This window comes from Vicia villosa, unplaced genomic scaffold, assembly GCF_029867415.1.
Source record: "Vicia villosa cultivar HV-30 ecotype Madison, WI unplaced genomic scaffold, Vvil1.0 ctg.000747F_1_1, whole genome shotgun sequence".
NCBI classification, from domain to species: domain Eukaryota; kingdom Viridiplantae; phylum Streptophyta; class Magnoliopsida; order Fabales; family Fabaceae; genus Vicia; species Vicia villosa.
In genome coordinates, this window is record NW_026705336.1 from 269,108 (window position 1) to 292,132 (window position 23,025).

Consider the following 23,025-nt stretch of genomic DNA (forward strand, 5'->3'; position numbering starts at 1 on the left):
CTCCCCTATAGGATACTCAAGTGTACAAGAGTATTGTGGTACTTTCGAGACAAATCTACCCATTGTTTTTCATCTTCATGTTTTTCTTCATTTTGTATCATTGATCTACCTATTTCACTTCACTATAGAAAAGTTATTTCACCTTTCAGCGGACTTTTCCATTCTTCGTGCAAATTATGACTTCTCTCTTCTCTTTTCAAATTCCAATTCTTCTTCTCTGAGTCTAAACAAATCCTATCTTATATGTTCCTTTCTTTCTTTGGATTTTGCACACTCTTGGTTCATCGCATCTCCAAAGAAAACTTTCAATGTATTCTTCCGCTCAAACTTCCAATTTTTTAACCATAGCCAACGTATGAGATGAACCAGATAAAGTGGTATAATTTCTAAGCTACTACAAACAATATCTATCACCATGATTGTTAAAAGGTTTCACCACAGTTGGGAATTTGTGGAAACGAATGGTGTCATAGAAAATGTGTCACTTTTTACCATGGTCCGAATATTGACCGAGGTGAAAATTGAAGAAACGAAAAACACAATAAGGGGGTTGGATTGGGTTCTTAAAAAATAAAACAAATAAAGACCCGTTTGGTTATCCTGGTTTGTTTGAACTCAAACTACTCCAGTCCACCCTGTTAAGGTGATTTCGCCTCTCTCTGACGAGGTCTTTATCCACTAATCAAAACTTGATTATAATTACACATAAAAAACCGTCTAAGTCTTCTCAAGAACAAACACAATCCGGTTTTCTCAAGGTATTACAATTACAAATTTATATCTTGAGCGTGTTAACTAATTTCTTCCAAAAAGCTATATCACAATTGTGATGTGTACATGATATTTAGCACAATATAAAAATAAGAGAATGATTATGAAAATTATGAGCGCTCTTTGAATTTGTGCGTGCGTGAGAGTTCTACTCCAATTCTTTAATGATGTCCTCTTTATATATGGTGGAGCTTTTTATCCGATGAGAGACACGTTCTCTTGTTTTGGAAGGTTGAAGAAATGTTAATTAAAGCTATTTCCAAAAATAAAGATTCTGTCTACCATAATTAAGTTTCAACCGTTACTAATTGATCTTGCATTAAATAGATTAACGTAATTCAATCTTTTGATCATCAGAGTATTTGTTGCAGCTTTGTTGGTGCTTGAAGCGTTTCAGTATCAGAACTTATTGTTCTTGTAAACTTCCCTTTCAAAGTATTAGAACTTCTTGTTCTTGTACACTTCTCATTTATGCTTTAGAATCTTCTTGTTCTTGTAAGCTTCTTTCAATCATTAGAACTTCTTATTCTTGTAAATTTCTCATAATGCAGCCTTCTACTTCTGAGAGATCACTTTTATAACTCTGTTTTCTTCTTAAAGTACTTCAGAACTTTTGTATATTGAATAAAACGATTAGAATGCATACTTGTTCTTATTGAAAATTATGTATTTGTTATCATCAAAACTATTACAAGGATGTAGAACCAAACTATGTTCTAACAAAAAGTGCTTAGTCCTGAGTTTGAATCTTGGCAACGACATTTTGGAATTTATAATACGTGCTTTTCACCATGGTTGAAATATTAACCGGGTTGAATGATGTTTAGGATAACTTTTCACCATGGTTCATAATTACAACCATGGAGAAATGTATTAAATCTGATATTACTTTTATTATGTCTTGACTGTTGGAAAATGTGAAGGCACAATACTACAAAACATCAAAAAGAGGATGGTGTAACACCCCAAATCTACCCCGCAATTATAAGCGAAAATCAGAGTGCATTTAAAAAAATATTCATCAAATATGGGATGTCACAATTTGACTAAACCAAACAAACATACTTATATTGCATTTAATAAAGATACATAGCATTCGAAACAAAACTTCATTCACCACTTACAACTTAAACTTATAAACACCTTTCAATTCAACTTAACACAAATGTCATCATGGAATACAATAATCATATAATAACGACTAATCCCCCCGAGTGCTACGTATCAGAGAAATGGACACCAACTCAACTTGCCATAAAGTAACATAAAGACTTCACATAAATAACCTCGGACCTCCACGACTAATCTTGAGTACTTGCCCATTTCCCATGGTAGGGGAAATATCAGCAAAGGGGTGAGATATCTTACAATATAAAGGAATGCATGATAAATAATATAGGAGATATAGATCATACATAATTTCACCACTTCGCATCTCGTATCATCTTACAATGATTTTCATCGCAAAACAACTTATCAATATAATACAACTTTCAAAGCGGCAACAATATCATTAATCAATTAAGACAACATATTCAAATTCACAATTATACTAACATCACGTCACAACAACATATCACCGTCTCGACAATTCAAATAACATAATCAACTTATGAAATGGCAACAATGTCAACAATCAACCATGACAATATATGCAATTCACAAGTAAGATTCCAACACATCACGATAAACATCTCATCATCAAGTCAACACATCACCACAAACATAATCAAATAAGACTCAAATTCAATTCACATGTGACTCGACTTATGCAAATGCATGTGGTACCATTTGGAGTAAAACTCCCACCGTCTCAAAATTTGCCATTGGGCACACCGTCGCTATTTGCCATCAAGGCCACTGTCGCTTTTGCCATTAAGGCCATCGTCTCTTTATGCAATGGATGTGACTCATTAAATGTAACATCCACACAAACACAACACACATAATTAACACGTCACGACATCATCTAAATCACCATCGAACATTATCAATATAATGTCGAACTTCAACAACAACAAAATCATCATCATTCATAAGAATGCATCACTTCTCAATCACGTCACTATGTTGCATCATCATACAACAATAATTCACCTCAAAATACATCACAATACAACTTATCAACATTGACCATAGGGTCTACGACAACGACAACAATTTCTACATACTAGCGACAACGACAACAAATTCATCATGTTAACAACAACCACAAATTCATCATATTATAACAAACATCAACGATTCATCATATTGCCAACAACATCAACACATTCATAATATTCCTTAATTCAAGTAATCATCATAATACATTATATTCAATTTCATATATATTGTTAAGTCATCGCATGACATCATCGTCGACTCATACATATCAAATACGCACAATTAATCGCATATAGCATACAACATCTTTATTAATCATGCATATCATCACATACATCATTATCTCATTCATCATAAGGAAGGTACTTATCATCATCTCAATAACATTGTATCATCATAAGAAAACATACATCAAGTTATACTACAACACAATTATGTCAATTCATCGCAAAGAGCATACTTCATTTGTTAACACAACATAGTTCATCACTGAATCCTAATAAACATAACAGGAAACTATATCATATGGATCATTTTATTGCATCATGGTATAGTTCATTGTGTTAGCTTCCCAACGCTTCGAACGGCGCCTAAAACGGAGTTACGAATCAAAAGTTACATCATTTCAAAGTTTAGAAAAAGTTCTGCAAAACAGGGTTCGCGGCGCCAACAAATTTCGCGGCGCGAACTGAGTAAATCAAATATTCCTAAGTTTCTGCCAAGCACTTCACGGCGCGAACAGAGGTTCGCGGCGCGAACTGGCGAATTTCAGAAAATCCCAAACACAGAAAACAGCATACGAAACCCATCCCAAAACCCTTAAACTCAACCCAATCAAGTTGGAAAACACCAATCATCACGAACAACAATAGAATGCATGTTATAAACACAAATATAACACATATTATGGATCTTCTAACATCATAACATCATCAAACATCAATTAAAACACATTTCAAATCATAAATTCATGCATTTGTTCATAAACCCTAACTTTTCTAAATTCATGAAATTGAAGAATAGAAAGCATACACAACATTATCAATTCCACATTCATCAACATTGCAACACAATCATGGATTTCAATTATGAAACCTAATCTCTACCATACCCATCATCATGCCAACCCTTAGAGAGTAAGAACCCCACCCTTACCTTAGCAAAAGCTTCACTTCCTTCAATGGAGTTATTCCTCTTCATGCCATAACTTTCTCTTCTTTCTCCCCTTCTTTCGCTTCTTTCTCTTCTTTTTCCACAAAATGAGTTATGAGGTTTAATCTCTAAAACCCTAACTCTTACTATCTTTTCTAACTAATGGGCTTAACCCATAACCCATCCATTGTGTTATATTCCTTCCACTTAGGCCCAATTCATAATATCTCTTTAATTACTCAATTAATCTGAATAACACACATAAATAAATAACCACACAACATAACCGAATATTATTTCCAATAATATTCCACATTTACCATCGATCCATAACTTTAACAATACTAACTCGCAATTGTACATCTCTGACTAATCCGACTTATTAATCTGACCATAACTTAACTGCTCAAATCAACATATGAATCCATTACGTTTGTAGAATAATATCGATAAACCTCGACTTCAACTAATTCCAATGAATAAATCCTCGATCAATTTAATTAAATAATTAATTAAATTCGGGGCGTTACAGATGGCAAGGGAGTCACAAAAAACAAAACATTGGATTGTGAGGTAATATGATTAATTTGTTGTCCTTTTACTCTATTATATGTCTAATATTAAATTGACTTATGTTGAATATTCGTCGTGTTTTACAGGCGTGCAGGTATATATGACTATGAGGTTAGACATATATAACTCGATGGAGAAAGTATGTTGTCAATCTTTCCAAGAAAGAATGATCATGTATAATGTGGATGTTAACAAGGCTGCCATGCTGTCATGAAATTTCATACATGAAGGATCAACATTTACAAATTGATGATTTTATACCGACTGTTATAAGAAGGAACTCTATCGAGTTTGCTATGCACCAGTTATTTACCCAGTTAATGTGGGAGCTTTGAGGATAAAATATGATGTTGTTGATCTCCAACCACCACCAATAAAGATACAACCTAGAAGGCCCAAGAAAAAGAGGAATAAAGAAGCTAGAGAAATGGTGAGGGATGAGATACACTTGAAAAAGGCAAAACATGGAATTAAGTGCAGACGTTGCCATAAGGATGGTCATAACAATGCCACCTCTAAACTACCACAACCACAAGTACCTCCAAGTCAGGTACTAGAAGGAACCTCAAATCAGGAACCACAAACAACAACTCCATAACCATCACAACCATCTATTTAAATTCAGCCACCACAACCATCTATTTCAAGTCAGACACCACAACCAACTGTTTCAAGTTAGCCACTCCAACCAACAATTTCAAGTCAGCCACCACAACCAACTGTTTTAAGCCAGCCATCACCCATAAAGAAAAAAAACTCAAAAGGGTAGGAAGCCTGTCAACCCTGATGTCTGTTATGATGTTTGTTTTGATGTTGGTCATATTTTGTAATATCATTTTGATATTCCTTATAATGGCTTACTGAAATAGCTTATAATGTCTTTTTATAATGTTATTGTTATGCCTTATAATGGCTTACTAACATGGCTTATAGTATCTTGTTGTAATGTTATTGACATGCCTTATAATGACTTACTGACAATTGATTATAATATCTTTTTGTATCATTTTTTGGAATATTATAGATATGCCTTATAATGACCTTTTGTTATCGAATATTGTTTAGGCTTCTAATGCCCATTCATATATAAGTATCCTTTGATCTGTTAATGAATGTTGAAATGGCTTATAATGCCTAGTTATGTGAAATTCTCTACTGATGGTATACTTTGTTATGTTCTGATACACTACAATTTTGTCTCTTATCTTTCTATAAGATTTCCATTAGGTCCTTTAACTTTATAATTTGTTGCACATTGGTCTATTAACTATTTTGATTCGTAATAATAAGGTTCATTTAACTGCATGTTTTACAGGTTACATTGTGTTCCAACATTTATATCAGTAATGTATCAGTGTTAAAATAGACAATAATGAACAAACATTGCTAACATGCTAAAACAGACAATAATATTCTTCATTAAACCAACAGAAGAGTAAATTCATAATGTGATAACAGGACACTGAATTATCCTAATCCTAATTGAAATACATTGTTACAAACATAAGATTCAACCCTAAGGTCAACATCCCAACCTTAGTGGATATTTTCAACCATCCTCTTGTGTAGGCAACCTCATATTCAATTTCAAAACTTTCTTCTTCTGCCTTTTAATCTTTAAGTCACTTTCACCAACAAATTCATCACCTTACCACTTGAAGAAATTGCATCCCTTATCCATGTGGTTTCTGTAATTTCTATAACCCCAAAATTTTCTCCCATAGTTGACACTATTCACATCATTAACAATACTTCATCTTAGCTAAAACACTTCATTCTCTTGTTTCTACAAAGTACATATCCAGATGTACCAAAGCTTTGATTGTTTGACATTGAAGCACTGCTTGCATTCTTTGACATTGAAGCATTGATGAGAGATGGAAAATGGTGATTTAAGCGTAATTTGGGGAAGAAGATGGAACACGATGGAAGATGGGAGAATAGGAATCCATGAACTAATAGAAGATGGATGAATAATAAAAAACAAATAAGGAAGATGAAGAATAGGAAGCCATGAACCCTAGAACAACTTATAACACAGCAATTGAGTGTTCACTATATTATTTGCATTCATGTCATGCCATCTCAACCATAATTAACATTTTTTCACCCAAACTAACGGAATGGACCAAATAGTTCAACGGAAGTGAAGTTAAGAAACTACTACATAACATTTTTTAGTTAGGGGATCAAAACGAAACTTCAGTTAAAATTAAGAGATCTATAAACTAATTATACCTTTAAAAAAAATGTTAATATTTTAAATAGATATCAATTATTTTCAAAAGATTTATCTATAAAAAAATTTTAAGTCATTTAACTCAACTAATACACACCGGACTACCGGACTACCGATTGAGTTACTTCATCCACTTAAAAAAAATTATATATTCAACTATGTAAAAATACACTAATTTAATAAAGATAAATTGTAAAATATATAAATAGTTGACCTCATAATCAATGCAACAGTCCCCATTAAAATTGTATAAACATGACTATACAAATTGTATAGTTCCATCTTCAACTACAAACTAATTAATTTTAAACTCTAAATGATTACGACAAAACTCTGCCTAATTTTTTTTTTGACAATGTTACTTTCTTTGTTTTCAAATAGAGACAGTTGATTATAAAAATAAAATAAAAAATCTAAATCATCTCATCCAAAAGCTTTTAGTCTTATAATATACCTCTTAAAACTTCATCTCTTAAACCGATTATTTGTAGCAATTAATCATTTTGAAACTTGAAAGGGCAGTGCATGCAATTGTGAAACACAAATTAATAAAGTGATTCCCCTTATAAGTAATTTGTATAATCCATTTTCCATGAGGGATGAAAGTGGTTGTGAGTTAGTGTAATTGGTTCAACACTTTAAACTTTTTCTTTGACCTTCCAATCGTATTACTAATTTAAAATTAACTTTTTAACGATAGATTCAAAATAAAATAGTAATATCCAAAAACTTTTCTAAAGTCCTTGGTTGTATTGAGGTAGGCACATTGGATTGCTTTTATACATACGACTCTATACAAACAAATACCCATCTAATAAAAATAAATATTTCAAATATGAAAACCTATTATTAGTATAATATATGAACATGCCTTGCTTGAAGTTCAAAGTTCTAGAAACTGTAGTCATGTAAGAATATAAAAGAAACGTGTAGTTGTCTATTTGCTAACGTGTGATCATGACATTCTAACAAACAATAATAATCCTAATATCTTTACCTACCGAATAATGGGAAATATCAAATCATGTCATTTCTATTGTTAAAATTAGACATAGTAGTATGTGCTAAATACACCCCCATTGAAGTGTATTATGGAATTGTTGTTTGGTAGTAATGGAATTAAGTTAGAGGTTTCCATTTTGCGATCGTTCCGGAGAATATGTGGACGGCAAGGGAATGAAAGGTGGAGGATGGAGATGCATACATGTTTGAAGAGGTTGGTTAGGGAGAGAATGTTTTGTTTAGGATCGAAATTGAAAGTCAATAGGTAGGCAAGTTACTTCAACTATAATTAAATGGAAACATATACGACAGTGATCAAAGCTTTTTTAAAATTTAACAAATCACTACAAATAAAAGAGGAAAGAGTTGGTTTGCTTCTAGAATTTAGGAGTAGTAAAACGGGACGAGAATATTTAATATAACTCTAATTTTTTTAGGTTAATTCAACATTTTATATGTTTGTCGGAAGTTACAAATGAAACATGTTAGAATTAGTCGTTTAGTCCATTTTTTTATGAGTTGAGTAAAAACTTTAAACGGTTAAAATTGAATTTAAATTCAAGATCTCTGATTAAACTGAAAGAGACTCTTACTATTTCAACTAAGTGCTCTCGAGTGGATGACACATTTTTTATTTTTTATGTTCACTAAATTATAAGAAATTATTAGTCATTTTTTATTTAAATTATCATTAGTCATTTTTTATTTCTATTTTAATATATTTTGTGGTGCTACTCAAGTGATTATTAGATATTAGGGTACCAATATAGTTTCTTTTAGGCAAGTGGTACCAATATAGTTGATATGTCTTTTCTCTCTACAATAATATCTTTATGATTCAATAGTCTTTTTATTTAAAATAATAATATTAATAATGTTTTCTTAAGTAAAATTTAAGTATGTAGATTAAATGATAATAGAAGACTAATTTGACATTCATAAGTAATATTAGAGATAAATTCACTTGAGGCTCTCCATTTTAAAGGTTAAATTAAAATACTATTACCTAAAAAAATCATTTGTGTTAAAATAATCAACAACTAACAAGTGTAGAGGCATTTTGTCAAAAAAAATTTAAGTTTCTTAATTAATTCTATAGATTAACTTTATGGTGGCTTACAAAGAATTTGAGTATTCACTATAAAATAAAAAATCAATATTCATACATATTTCATATAACTCTACACTATCATCTACATTCAAGTGATCAAGAAGTCAAGGAATCTCAAACAAGTTCTCTAATAAGTAGGGGTGGCAAACGGGCATGCCCGCCCCGTTTAGGCCCGCCCCGCAATAGCCCGCGAAAAAACGGGGCGGGGCGGGGCGGGCATATTAGAGAGTGCGGGTCTAAAACCTTGCCCCGCCCCGCAAAAAAGTGAGGGCGGGGCGGAGAAAGCCCGCGGGCATTGAGCCTTTTAGGCCTAAAAATAGTAAAATTGAATGAAAAAGCTCATGCCCGCAAAAGCCCGCAAAAAAACGGGGCGGGGCGGGGCGGGCATACTAAAGAGAGCGGGCCTAAAACCTCCCCCCGCCCCGCAAAAAAGTGCGGGTAAAACGGGTTTTCCCCGCGGGCCGGGCCCGTTTTGCCACCCCTACTAATAAGGTAGTAGGTGAAGAAAGAAACTCCACATACTATAAAATTTCTCATCTTTCACTTGTTTTTTTTCCCTATAGCATCAATAATTAACATTTTTTTATGTCATTTTTCTCACTTCTTAGGTACATTTTATACAAATTCTAGATATATAGATGACTACAAAAAAGGTAACATGGAAATCCATGATCTTGATCTTAAATTGTTACAAGAGTGAAAACCCTTTGGAGGAATCAAAGGAACATGTTTTGAAACAAGGTTCTTTTCAAAGACTATGTTTATCAGATATAAGCAATTCAAGTTCAACTCAAGCTATTGAAGATATTTCAGTTTCTTTGCTGGTTCTAAGCTTCATGCATTCACACTTGAGGAGCTTAAAGAAGCAACACATGGTTTTTCTTGGAGTAGTATGTTGGGTGAAGGCGGTTTTGGACCGGTTTATAAAGGTTTTGTTGATGATAATGTTAGAAAAGGTTTAAAGGCTCAAACTGTTGCTGTTAAATGTTTGGATTTGGATGGTTTGCAAGGTCATAGAGAGTGGCTGGTTAGTTTTCTCAAAACACCGTGTTAGCTTATTAACTGTATGTTTGAATTGACAGTGAATTTGACAGAATCACAGACACACAGGCGCACTGTGATTTTGTTGAAGATCTAAAGTATGGCTTCTATCAGAATCACAGTGGTTCGTAGATATTTCGTGAATTTTTTTGGTTGAATCAAACATATGCTAAGATTTAAAAATATCAAAATTGTTTAGTCGGAGAATCAATTTTGAACATATTTTTATTTTCTAGGCAGAGATTATATTTCTTGGACAACTAAGGCATCACCATCTTGTGAAGCTAATTGGATATTGTTGCGAAGATGAACACCGGCTTTTGGTGTATGAATACATGCCAAGAGGTAGCTTGGAGAGTCAGCTATTCCGAAGTATGTTGTTTTTCTAAATCTTGAATTTGAATAATAGAAAAGTATTGTAGCCGCGACGTTTCCTTAATCGAATTTTGTGTGTTTTATTTTTTATTTTTAGTATATGTTTTGTTGAGTCTGAGATTGATGTTCTAACATGTTACAAGCAGGATATGCTGCTGCTATGCCATGGTCAACAAGGATGAAAATTGCATTAGGTGCTGCTAAGGGTTTGTCTTTCCTTCATGAAGCAGATAAGCCTGTGATATATAGAGATTTCAAGGCTTCAAACATCTTACTAGACTCTGTATGTTCTTCTATTTTTTTCCCTTTATGTTTTCTTCATGTTTTTGTTTCGGATGAATGATCATTTTTCATCTTCAAAATCATCTTTCATGTGGACATATTAGGAAACTAACTTTTTTTATATCTACCTTATAATTTAGGATTATACCGCTAAACTCTCGGATTTTGGACTAGCTAAAGATGGCCCTGAAGGAGAAGAAACACATGTCACGACGCGTGTAATGGGAACACATGGTTACGCTGCTCCTGAGTACATCATGACAGGTATTTATGCCACATACCAAATGCTAACCTAGTTCCTCGTACATTAACCACATTTGACTGGTTCGATTCTCTGCAATATCAAAGATTAGGAAGCGACCAAGTCAAATGTGGTTGATGTAGTCGCAACCATAAACATAAAAATATCAAAACTATGATGTATAGGCCAAAATTACATTTGTAGAATTTTTATAACAAAATGCGCCTAAAATTTATATTAATCTATTGGTCGAATTCAAGATTATCTTGATCCTTTTTCTTGAAAACCGGAGGGTTGAACTTGAAAATAATTAACTCTTCCACGATTGATTTTATATAGGTCACCTTACAACAAAGAGTGATGTGTATAGCTATGGCGTCGTTCTATTGGAATTGCTTACCGGAAGAAGGGTAGTGGACAAGTCCTTAGAATCAAAAAGAGGCAAGAGCTTGGTAGAATGGGCAAGACCTATGTTGAGAGATCAAAAGAAACTAGACAGAATCATAGACCGTAGACTTGAAGGACAGTTTCCTATGAAAGGAGCTTTGAAAGTTGCTATGTTGGCTTTTAAATGTTTGAGTCATCACCCAAATCCAAGACCTTGTATGAGTGATGTTGTTAAGGTCTTGGAACCACTTCAAGATTTTGATGATGTTTTTGTAGGTCCATTTGTATATGTTGCTGTAAATGAAAACGGTGACAAAGTCTCAGCCATTTGATCATTTTGATCAATGGTTGAGATCGAATTAGAGGTAAGCTAAGATGTTTGAGATGGAATAAGTAATAGTAGATGAAATGAAACTCAAGTGGTAAAGGTTTGATGATGTACAAGGGCTTGAAACAAGTTTTTGTATGGATGTTATAATTGTTATTACACATGTTTGGATTGTTATAGTTTGGAGACTTGAAGCTTATCTAGTACAGAATATACAAACTTATCAGTTTTATTCACAAGTGATATATTTGACAAAATTATTGTTGGATTGTGTTGATGATTTGGGATTTCAATCAGTTTGATAAATGTGAATAGTTATTTTTGTTTTTCTCATTAGGCATATTAGTATGATAGGTTTAGATTATGAGTTTGTTTTTGGTACATGTTTCCTCAATAATATTTGAGAGATACATTCCTGAATTTGAACTCACTTTATTTAATTTATTTATTTTTAAAAGATAAAAAAGATGAAATTTTATCCATTAAACTCTAGATTTAAAAAAAAAATTTATTTATTAAAAAAAACAAAAAGTAATGAATGAGAAATATCCTATAATTTATTATGTTAATATGTCATATCTTATATTTACAATGTTAATACATTTATTTTATTTTTAACGTAGATTGAAATGATTATAATCACGGAAAATTCACATATTGTAAGAGTCAGAGTTTAAATTTTGATATTGACGGTCAACTTAATAAATGACTACTCAACCTTGATAATTTGTAACTAGTCATTTAGGAAGATCGGATATTGGTACGGCAAGAAGAAACGCTTTCGTAACAATGTTGTGCAAAAAAAGCGGAAAATACCATACTCCTCTAAGGAAGTTTAAAAGAGACGACATGGGTACTAGAAAATGTGAGTGTCAATTTAAAATTCGTGGTTATATTGGCTAGCAAGAAGTGGAAATTTAGTGTTATTTGTGGTTTGCATAACCATGATTTATGCTCACAAGGTCATTATAGTGTATTTTGGCGCAAATCGGAAGAGAAGACATGTATTAGTGACATGTCTTTGAATCTTGTCCAACCGAAAAATATACTTGTCACATTGAAACGGAAGGAACCCGACAACGTGAGACAAGTGTATAACATTCGGTACCGTAATAATAAGGAGAATAGGGGAGAAAAAAGTGAGATGCAACAATTGTTGAAATTGTTGGATGATAACAAATATGTGTCACGGTACCGAACTTGCGACAATGGAGTTACGGTCCGAGATATATTTTGGACTCATCCAGATTTGATAAAGTTGTTCAACACGTTTTCAACAGTGCTCATTCTCGATTCTACCTACAAGACCAACAAGTATAGATTTCCGTTATTTGAAATGGTCGGTGACAACATGAAACTCCACATCAAAGAACAATTACGGAAGATTGGATATCCAGAACAACTGATCTGAAATCACCTTCTCAACCGGTTAAGACTAAGGGTGCTCAGAAAAAATTGAAGCCTACACCGAATGACAACTCGACTACACGGGCTCCTTCGTATTGTGAGCACGTCGATAAACTTTTTCCCGACTCATTGACTCCTAAATCTTAAAAATCTCAAACAAGTTCAAACAAAGGAGCTCGCATAAGCAAACCGCTTCCGACACCTATTCCGCCGAAAATTCCAATTATTTAAGAGATACCTATTCCACCGAAAGTTTCATTCATCAGAGAGATTCTAGTTTTTATGTACAAATACATCGAGCAGATCGTCAATGTTGTAGGGGACGGTAATTGCAGTTACCGGGCAATCTCGGGGTTGCTTGGTAACGGAGGGATAGCCATACTCTTCTCCGTCATCAACTTATCCAAGAGTTGAAGACGCATAAAGACTCATACACACAGTTATATGGAGAGGAAGCTAAATTTGAAGCGCTTAATGAAGCTCTTGTTCCTTGGTTGAGCGCTTACGCACTGGTGTAAAAATGGATGAGATTCTCGGAAATGGGACATCTTATTGCATGTGCATATGATAAGATGTGCATTGACTTGACGCGTTATGGTTTTTCGAAAACCTTTTTCCCCCTTCCGCACCACACCACCAACAAATCCAAATGATCGCATCATGTGTATTGAATGGCTTTCAAAATCGAGTCATTTTGTGCAAGTTTACTTGAAACCCCGATGCCCCATACCACATACGTCACCGGAATGGGTGCTTCATCATACTGAAGGTGCCAAGACGTGGCCGGATCGTTTTATTGATATGATGCACGGATTCGAAATATCGAACAACATCGAAAATGAATCAAATAAGGAAAAGTCAAAATTGGAACCACCAATAGATTTAGCCGGCGATAGCTCTTTTGATGTGTTTTGTAGTTTCAAAATGTAATATATGCACTCTTTAACATTGTAATATAATATTTTTTTGTCAATTATAAATTCTAATGGAATTTTTAGTTTGTGTTTATGTCTTTCAAAATTTTGGCCTGCATTATAATTCTGCTCTGCTAAATAAACTAACAGGGAAAGTTCCGTAGATGAATCTACGAAATGTTCAAAATTGGTAAATTATGGATTTTTTTTCGTAGGTACACCTACAAAAACAAAATATTTAGGTTCCATCTGTGGATATACCTACGGAGAATTATGTGACGGAAAATGGATGGTCCATATTCACCTAGGTTTTTTTATAAATTTGGGGTTTCTAATGTTGTATTTCACACAAACAGAAATATGTCTCAATATGAGTACAGCGTCCGTTGGTATGTCGCAAGTGTCTCCTACTCAGACGGACGTTCAAACTCAACCAGTACACCTCGCTCGATGTTATCATTGACGAAATGCACTACCGCCTACCTTATGATGACAAACGAAATATTGTGAAGCTCGAGTATCGTTCACCTTCATTTGACAACGGAGAACTTCATTTATAACAACTTTGAGCAAGAACCGAGCGGAAGTTTTGGCTATGTGGCGAACGTATTTCGGTTTTGAAGAAAAATTCCGCTCGAGTTCGTAGCGACGATGTAAAGAACGGTCAAGCAAATCTTAGAGATGTGCAAGCGTCCACCGGCTATTGAAATGTAATGTTTAATTTGCTGTTGAAATTATCGATCTAATGTCGATTTTAATCAATGTTGTTTTTATCGTTACAAATGTTGCTTTTAGGTATTATGTATTAGTATGTGTTTTTTTCGGTAGATATACTTAAGGAAATTTTCCGTATATATATCGACGAAAGATTTTTACGCAAATATAAAAAAAAAATCTTTCAGGTGTACATTTACGAAAATAGAGAGACAAATTTAAAAACACACATATGCCTAAAAACCCAAATGATGTAATCACCAATCGAAATTTGATTCTTTTGATTATTCTATTTTCACAAAACCAAAAAAGAAAGAGAAAAAAGAAATTTCAATTTCACCTTTGTTTTTCATTTCCAATAATCAGTGAATCACTCAACTGGAACTGAGAACGAACAAGTTGATCGGCGATCGCGAACTCCTCCTGCTCAATGGCGACCTCCGTCGCCGTCGGCAGCACTCTAACGGCGTACAATCGCGAGATTCTTACAGCAGTGAACGTCGGCGCGTCGAGCCTCTCTTTGGCTGGTTCCACCTTCATTGTACTATGCTACCTTCTCTTCAAGGAGCTCCGCAAGTTTTCCTTCAAGCTTGTTTTCTATCTCGCACTCGCAGTATGCATCCTTTTCCTCCTCTCAGATCTATAACACTGTGTTTCCTCTTTATATTTTCAAATTTTGCTTTGAATTAATGTTTTATTAGGTTATGTTGTTTTCAATCTAGTTTCTTAACTTTGTAGTTAGCATCTAGTTGTTGCTTCTTATTGACGCAATGAATCAGTTAGATTTTGGAACGAATGACAACAGAAATGAGTATTTGGAGATTTATCAGTTAGGTTTTCACTGCGCTGAAGATAGGTTTAAGCAAATTCACTAAATTTCAAATGTAATTCTAACTAGAGCTTGAATTTGGTTAGGAGTATGGTTCTAAATTGCTGTTGTAGTTGTGGTTATACTGCAAACCTTGATATTGTAGCAATATGCTATGAAGGCGTCCGGTGCAAGTGCAATTTCGTTGCAGAAATCTATAATACTTTTTTATTGCGGTTGCAGTCTGCAATTTAGAACTATTTAGGTTTCTAATGGTCAAGAATATTATCTTTACTTACACTGAGTTTATTTAAGAACTGCTTAATCCCAAGATTGGATCTCGGGGAGACTATTTTACCTCCATTTTAGCTTAGTTTCCGTTGTACCGGGTTTTACTTTGTTATTGCAATAATTAGAAGCCCAAAAATATTTTATTCATATTTTTAGGCATATTAGTTATGTCAAGTGCCAGATGCCAGTGATTAGAGTAAGATTCTATATTCAATATGTTGTAAAACTTATCAGCTGTTACCTTATTATTGATTTCAATGGCGATGGTAACTTATAAAACCTACATATGGTTGATGAAAACTATTAGGTTTTAAGTAAACATTTTTGAGTCAAGGAGATACCAATTTTTGTAATCTTTCCTGTAGATTCTGTTATAAGGAGAGTGGGTCAGATGGAGAGAAGTCAAACAAGTAGAGGGAGAGGAAGACCTAGAAAGACCATAAGAGAAGTTATTAAGAAGGATCTCGAGTTTAACAATTTGGATAGAAGCATGGTCCTGAATAGAACAGTATGACTCAAGTTGATCCATGTAACCGACCCCACTTAGTGGGATAAAGCTTGGTTGTTGACTTGTTGTTTCTTGTTATTTGCTCCCTTTAGCTACTTTAATTTGAATTTATATGTTTTACAATTGAGAAGTAGTTCCTTTAGGAATCATATATGTATGTTCATTTGCATTAGATGATCAGCTATTGCATTGGTCTTGTCATGTCCTCTTCTTCTATGCGATAATGCTCTTTGATGACACTTTCGCCTGTTGCAGGATATGCTTTGCAGTTTCTTCAGCATAATAGGGTATACTTGCTAGATCAAAAGTGCAACATTCTTCAAATGTATGTATCAACTGAAGCTGTTCGTCATGTGATTGATAGAAGTTTCATTTTTATACAGGGACCCATCCAAAAGTTTCTTTTGTTATGCTCAAGGATACAGTTCACATTTCTTTTGCGTGGCATCTTTCCTTTGGACAACAACAATTGCTTTTACCTTGCACCGCACTGTTGTAAAACACAAAACAGATGTTGAAGATTTGGAGGGCATGTTCCATTTATATGTCTGGGGTATGCATCTATCGATGAATCAGCCTTTAATAGTGTAGCTTGGAGAAATGGCCCGTTTTTACGATAATCTCCATGTCATGTGACAGACCAGTCCCATGACATTTAGTTTGAAAATGAATTTCTTGTACGAATTGATGCTGATGGAATAGCTTTGGCCTATGGCTATAGATAAATAGTCGGACGACCTTCAACTACAGTCTTGATTTTGTACAATTCCATTCACAACATGCATTGAAGAGAGCACGTTTGACGTTTTTATTCATAACTTTTGACAGGTACTTCGCTGGTTATGACAGTCATGCGCTCCTTCGGTAATGACCACAGACATCATTTTGGTACAGTGTGTTGGACTCAAACAGGTCGCACAGGGAAGGCAAGTTGTAATAGGAATTTTTTAAAATTCATTTCCCGCCCCATTATTTTTATAAATTCGTTTTTTGCCTCATTAATATGGTTTTACTCATGATATTTGAAGCAGTTAATTCATTAAGAGAGGCTTGGCCTCCTGCAATGGGGCAGTTTTCATTCTTTAAAATCTGAAAATTAAATGTAAATTGACTTCTCTGAAAAATGAAACTTTTGTTGCATAACTTTAGTGGGGTTTAAGTGTTATTGGCCTCTGATTGATTTGTAACAACAATTTGACCTCCGTATTAAGCTATGCTGTCATGGAGAAAATAAAACATTAAACTTTTGAGGAAAATCAAAATAAACCACAAGTCAGGAATTTCCTTTCACTGATGGAAATTAAAGTAAGTTCCTGTTTAACTATGGTAGGAATGGTTTCCATGTTGCAATTCTTTACTTTAACCTTCAAATTTCAAAAAAAATATGTTGATTAACATGCAAAGCAGCTAAAATTAACAACTGCTAAAAATTCACTTGAGCAAATTTTTCTGTTATTTAAAAGTTCTATCAACATTCAATCGGCATTTTTGTGAAGTGCTTAGGATGGTCCCCATTATGTCAATATCCAAGAAAAGGTCGCAATGTTGGTGAATATTAAAGATAGCAGACTAACAACAGACACTGCCAATGTTTCTGAAAATTTGGATTGCATATCTACTGCATTTGTATGTGTATTTTGCTAATCAAAATACTCTAGTAATTTTTCCTTTACCTGTGTCATCTAAAAATAAGTTCCTTTGTCTATGCAGGCAGTTCATTTTATTACATTTTACTTGCCACTTTGGGGTGCAATTCTATATAATGGGCTTACATACATGCAAGTTATACGCATGCTGAATAATGCAACCCGTGTATGTAGCTGATTTTGCTGTTTTTTTTTTCAAACTAAGAACAAATAGCTTGTTCAGTCACTTTCTGAGACTGTTTCTTGTAAAATTTCAGATGGCAGTTGGCATGTCAGGCCAATCTTATGTCTCAGATTCAAGAGACAACATGAGGGTATATATATACTTATTTTTTATTTTTTTTATGTTTTTGTTAGACTATATAAAATACCTCGTGAAATAATATCATATAAACATTTTTAGAGTATATTAGAAGATCTCTTGGGATTGCTTTTCTTCTTTCCAAATATTTCATATTTTTTTCTGGATTTAATTTTAAATTGTGTGAGTCTAGTACAACCAAAAATAAAAGAAAATCACTAGATAAGTTTTCTGTTATATCTAGCTACTTCATATTTGACCTGTTACATTTTATTTTGTGGCGTGCCCATTGTAATATGTGTATTTTGTTCAAATGCCTTATTTGACTACTTTGGGAATGAAAGGATATTTTCACAAATGTTTCTGTCATAATGTATTCCTCACATTATTTCACTGAAAAAAAATTAACATTTAACACTTTTCTATGGTTTCTAATGCTGTTTAGAGAGGCCCAACTCTTTCATTTATTTGTTTGGATTTTCATGAGTATATTTACATCCATGCCTGAACCAATATGTGTTGTTTGCCTGTAGCATCTCTGTTGTAATTGATCAATACTTGAGTTTGGATTTTGCTTTGCAGGCTTTGAACCGATGGGGGTACTATCCACTAATTCTAATAGGATCATGGGCTTTTGGCACTATTAACCGAATTCATGATTTTCTTGAACCTAACCACAAGATATTTTGGCTCTCATTTCTTGATGTTGGAACGGCCGCCCTTATGGTAACTACAAATATCCATTTTGTTTTCAGCTTTATCTTCCTTACTAATCTATTGTCAGTTCTGCTCATCTTGTAAAGCGCATTTGTTAACATTTTACTTTCTCCAATAATCAGGAATATCAGATCTTCCTTAGCAATATCTTAATAATATATTCAAATGCATTGATTTGTTATCCAGGTGCATTTGAAATAGTTGATATTTGATATATTTACACACATTTCCAAAAAACCTTACCACTTTAAGCACTTAAAGAGTGCTTAGCATTTCCCTTTAAAAAAAAGATAAAAATTTAAACAATGTGTGCCTTGCTGGCATTCTACTGACTCATAAGGGGCATTTCCCAGTGTTTGTGTAAGTGAAAAAAGTTAAAGTTTGTCTTAGTTTTGTAGTGGTTTTATATAATTCAATGTAAAAAGCTTACAGCATCTTATCATGGGTCATTGTTTTTTCTTTGCATTTGAACTTAAGGAGCTTAATTCTTGCAATTTAAACACTAGTAGACCAGGATAAAATCACAATGGTTTTAGAGGAGATGGCAAGTTAAGAAATTTTAGTTTTCAACCTCGCGTCATCCATAGCATGATTTTGAGTTCGTAATTATTATAGAAACTTCTCCAGTTGCACTAGCACTTGCAAACTTTTTAAACTTATACACAAGGTAATTCCATGGCATAACTGCAGATAATTGCTTTCCATTTTACGGAATTGTTCAATGGTTTTTCAGTTTATGTACTTGGTATCCCTTTGGTTCAAATTTGTGCCAAGAGTGAACATCAATTGCTACCTTGTGAAAAATACTATTGTGGCATCTTGATAAACTTTCTCATTTTTGTCTATTTATTGCAGGGCCTCTTTAACTCAATTGCTTATGGCCTCAATTCTTCTGTTCGTCGGGCAATTTGTGAAAGACTGGATAAGTGAGTCCTGATTTTATTCTATTTTCAAAGAAATTTCCAAGTGAATCTATCATCTCTTCTTTGTGCCTGTAGTTCTCTGGGTCAGTCAACATCCTCATTAATTACATGTTCCAAACTATAGATGCCATTTTTGTTCCTTTTCATGTCTAGCTGAATGAAATTGTCAACTAGATGTCAAAGTCTTGACTTCAAATGTGTCAGAGAGCCAAGAAATAATTGTATTTCGACCATTGGATCATTGTCCGACTTGTGTTCTACATGTGTTATACTAGTGTCGGATATTGATTGTGATGTAAAACACTCAGACACGCCTTCTTTTTCATCTCTGTTGGAATTTCCGCCTTCATTGCGATCCGCCCCAAGCCGCCTTCATTGCGCCATTTGGCTTGCCTTAATTGCAGCCTCCAACATCTTCATTGTGTTGGGTTTGAAGGGTGGATTTAGTCCCACATTGCTTAGAGATATGACCTGTGTTGTGCTTATAAGTGGAGGTAATCCCCATCCTACAAGCCGGTTTTGTTGGGATGAGTTAGACCCAACCCGAATTCTAAGATGATATTAGAGCCTATCCTAGATCACCTGTTGGGCTTCTTGCATCGTCCACGCTCTGGTTTCTTTGAGGCCCGTGCGTGAGGGATGTGTTGGAATTTCCGCCTTCATTGCAGTCCGCCCCTAGTCGCCTTAATTGCGGCATTTGGCTTGCCTTAATTGCAGCCTCCAACACCTTCATTGTGTTGAGTTTGAAGGGGTGGATAAGGCTTTGTTATTATTGATTTTGGCAACTCTATTTAATTGGATAAGGCTTACTTGCAGTTGTTGTTTTTGCTTTTTCCTTACACATTTAATTAAAATAAATGACCAAATTTGCTTCTCTCTGTCTTGGGTGTCAGGTTATGGCCCGAGAGACTGCACAGATGGCTCCCTAACAGTTTTAAGTACAAGAGCTTATCACAAGAAAGTGAACTCACCATGTTCAAAACTGAAGATCAACCATAGTGTGTTAACATGATATTCCATATCTTATTTTGGCAGTTTTCATGTTTTCAGAGTTGCTGGCTGTTTTTAGACATCACTGGATCTGCAGGCAATATCAGTTCTGGGTTATTTGTTGCTCAGATGCTTCAATTACATGAAAAATGACTTTCACACTATGAATTTATACTGATGATGATTTTTATCGAACTAATCAGAGTATGGACCTGTTCGTGTGGATGCTTTTAATATCCTCAAACTGAAGACCATTGTGACTGCAGCGCTTTTATATTTTCCGGAAAGGCTCAACAACTTCTCATGTCATGATTCATCTTTTAACAACTATTAACCTCATGCTCAACAACTTCTCATGTCATAATTCATCTTTTAACAACTATTAACCTCATGCTTTAGTGTATATGTTCTTGTATCTTATAATTTCTACCATAGAACATTTCCTTGATTGTATTCGTGTTTATAGAGGTTTGGTTTAATTTCTGATTGTTATGATCTGCTAAACAACTCAATTTGATGGGTCGTTTATTTGGTTAACTGCCAACGGTAGAAACTAGAAACATACATCAGTGTGAAAATAGAGAGGATTTAACATGCTACCCTCAAAATTATATTTGGCACCCTCCTATTACTTTATGTCCTTATAAAAAAAAATTGACATTTATTTTTGCCATATATTTCAAAAAAGTACTGGAAAAAATTATGGGATTTTTTGAAAAATCTAGTAGTTCATTTTTGACAATTATTTTTTTTTTTACACTATCAGAAATTTTCGGTAAATTACAGTACTTTTTTAAAATTATTGTAAATTTAAAATTTTGAAATTTCCAGTTGTATAAAAAATATTTATTTTTAATTTTAAAAAAATTCATACCAGAAATTTTGAAAAATTTATCTGAAACTAGTAAAGGACCCGTGCGCCCGCACGGGTCACGTAAAGTCGATATAAACAATAAATAAATATATAACGATGGTTAATAAATATATATATATATATATATATATATATATATATATATATATATATATATATATATATATATATATATATATATATATATATATATAAAAGATACACAAATTAAAAATAAAAAACAATTGAAATTAAAATTGTCAAATAAATATTAATTTAATCTAGTTAGAAATATATAGTTTAGTAGAAAAAATAAATAAAATAATTAAGTAACGCACACATTATACAATATAGCTATAATCTATCGTGAGTAGTCATCTACCCGTGCGTTCGCACGTATTGCACAATATTATAAATAATAAATAAATATAATATATGTGATTATATTTATTTGATTTGGTAACAGGTACCAAACTTTTTGTCCAAATTTTGTTTATTGTCACTCATACCCCTATATTATTATAAGCATTTGAAATCTTTTTACTTATTTTAAATAAAAATTTCAATATATTTAATAGATTTATTTTTCCAAAAATATCAGTTATAGGTTAATATGTACATATAAAAAATAAAGGAAATAATTAAGCATTTATCTATCACAGTTGTAAATAAATATAATATAATGATGGTTAAAAATGTAAATAAAATATATACACATTAAGTAGATTTGTCCCGTCGAAAAATGTATATTTGAGTAGAAAAATAAAGAAAATAATTAAGAAATCATTTACCCGTGCGTTCAGTTCATACACAATGTTATTATAAGAGGTGTGTAGGTTTCCCAAGAAGTTGTGGAGGCAGGTCATAATGAATTTGGTTTTATCAATACGTTAATGAATTGTCTGCAATAAATAAAATTATTAAAATAGGCTTTTTAGTAAAAGGTATAATAGGTTTTTTTTAGTAAAACTTATAATAGGTAATCATGGTACTACCTAGGGGTGGCAAAACGGGCCGTGGCTCGCGGGGCCGGCCCGCCACCCGCCAACAAATGGCGGGTTGGGTTGGGATTTTAGGCCCGCCGCTCGCCAAAGCCCGCCCCGCAAAAACCCGCCGCCCGCCATACCCGCCCCGCCAAAGCCCGCCGCCCGCCAAAACCCGCCTCTCTTCCAAAACTCACTTTTTTTTAGTTAATTCTAGTAATTTTAATTCTTGATGGTTTATTTTATACATTTATTTATAAATATATGTAATATTTTTTTAAGTAAATTTTTTAAAATGTTATTTTTAAAAAAAATTGTTTTAAAAAATAAGTGAAAAGTTTAATTAAAAGGTAAAAAAAACC

General features: G+C 33.5%; 1 protein-coding gene and 1 pseudogene across 2 annotated transcripts; both read left to right on the top strand.

The window, feature by feature from the left end:
- Positions 1 to 9,477: 9,477 nt before the first annotated feature.
- LOC131630915 (serine/threonine-protein kinase RIPK-like) lies at positions 9,478 to 11,932 on the top strand (annotated as a pseudogene).
- Positions 11,933 to 14,918: 2,986 nt separating this feature from the next.
- Positions 14,919 to 21,319, top strand: LOC131630916 (G-protein coupled receptor 1-like). Of its 2 annotated transcripts, XR_009292553.1 has the most exons (10): positions 14,919 to 15,256; positions 16,506 to 16,537; positions 16,634 to 16,803; positions 17,079 to 17,180; positions 17,965 to 18,062; positions 18,154 to 18,210; positions 18,780 to 18,923; positions 19,770 to 19,840; positions 20,731 to 20,924; positions 21,031 to 21,319. XR_009292553.1 is itself a non-coding variant. In XM_058901661.1 (9 exons), exons 1-9 carry the CDS (start codon positions 15,074 to 15,076, stop codon positions 20,834 to 20,836), a joined length of 963 nt encoding a protein of 320 aa, XP_058757644.1. In that variant the 5' UTR covers positions 14,920 to 15,073; the 3' UTR covers positions 20,837 to 21,319. The 2 variants fall into 2 exon arrangements, 1 of the variants encoding a protein (XP_058757644.1); XM_058901661.1 differs by having other exon boundaries at positions 14,920 to 15,256; positions 20,731 to 21,319.
- The last annotated feature ends 1,706 nt before the right edge of the window (positions 21,320 to 23,025 follow it).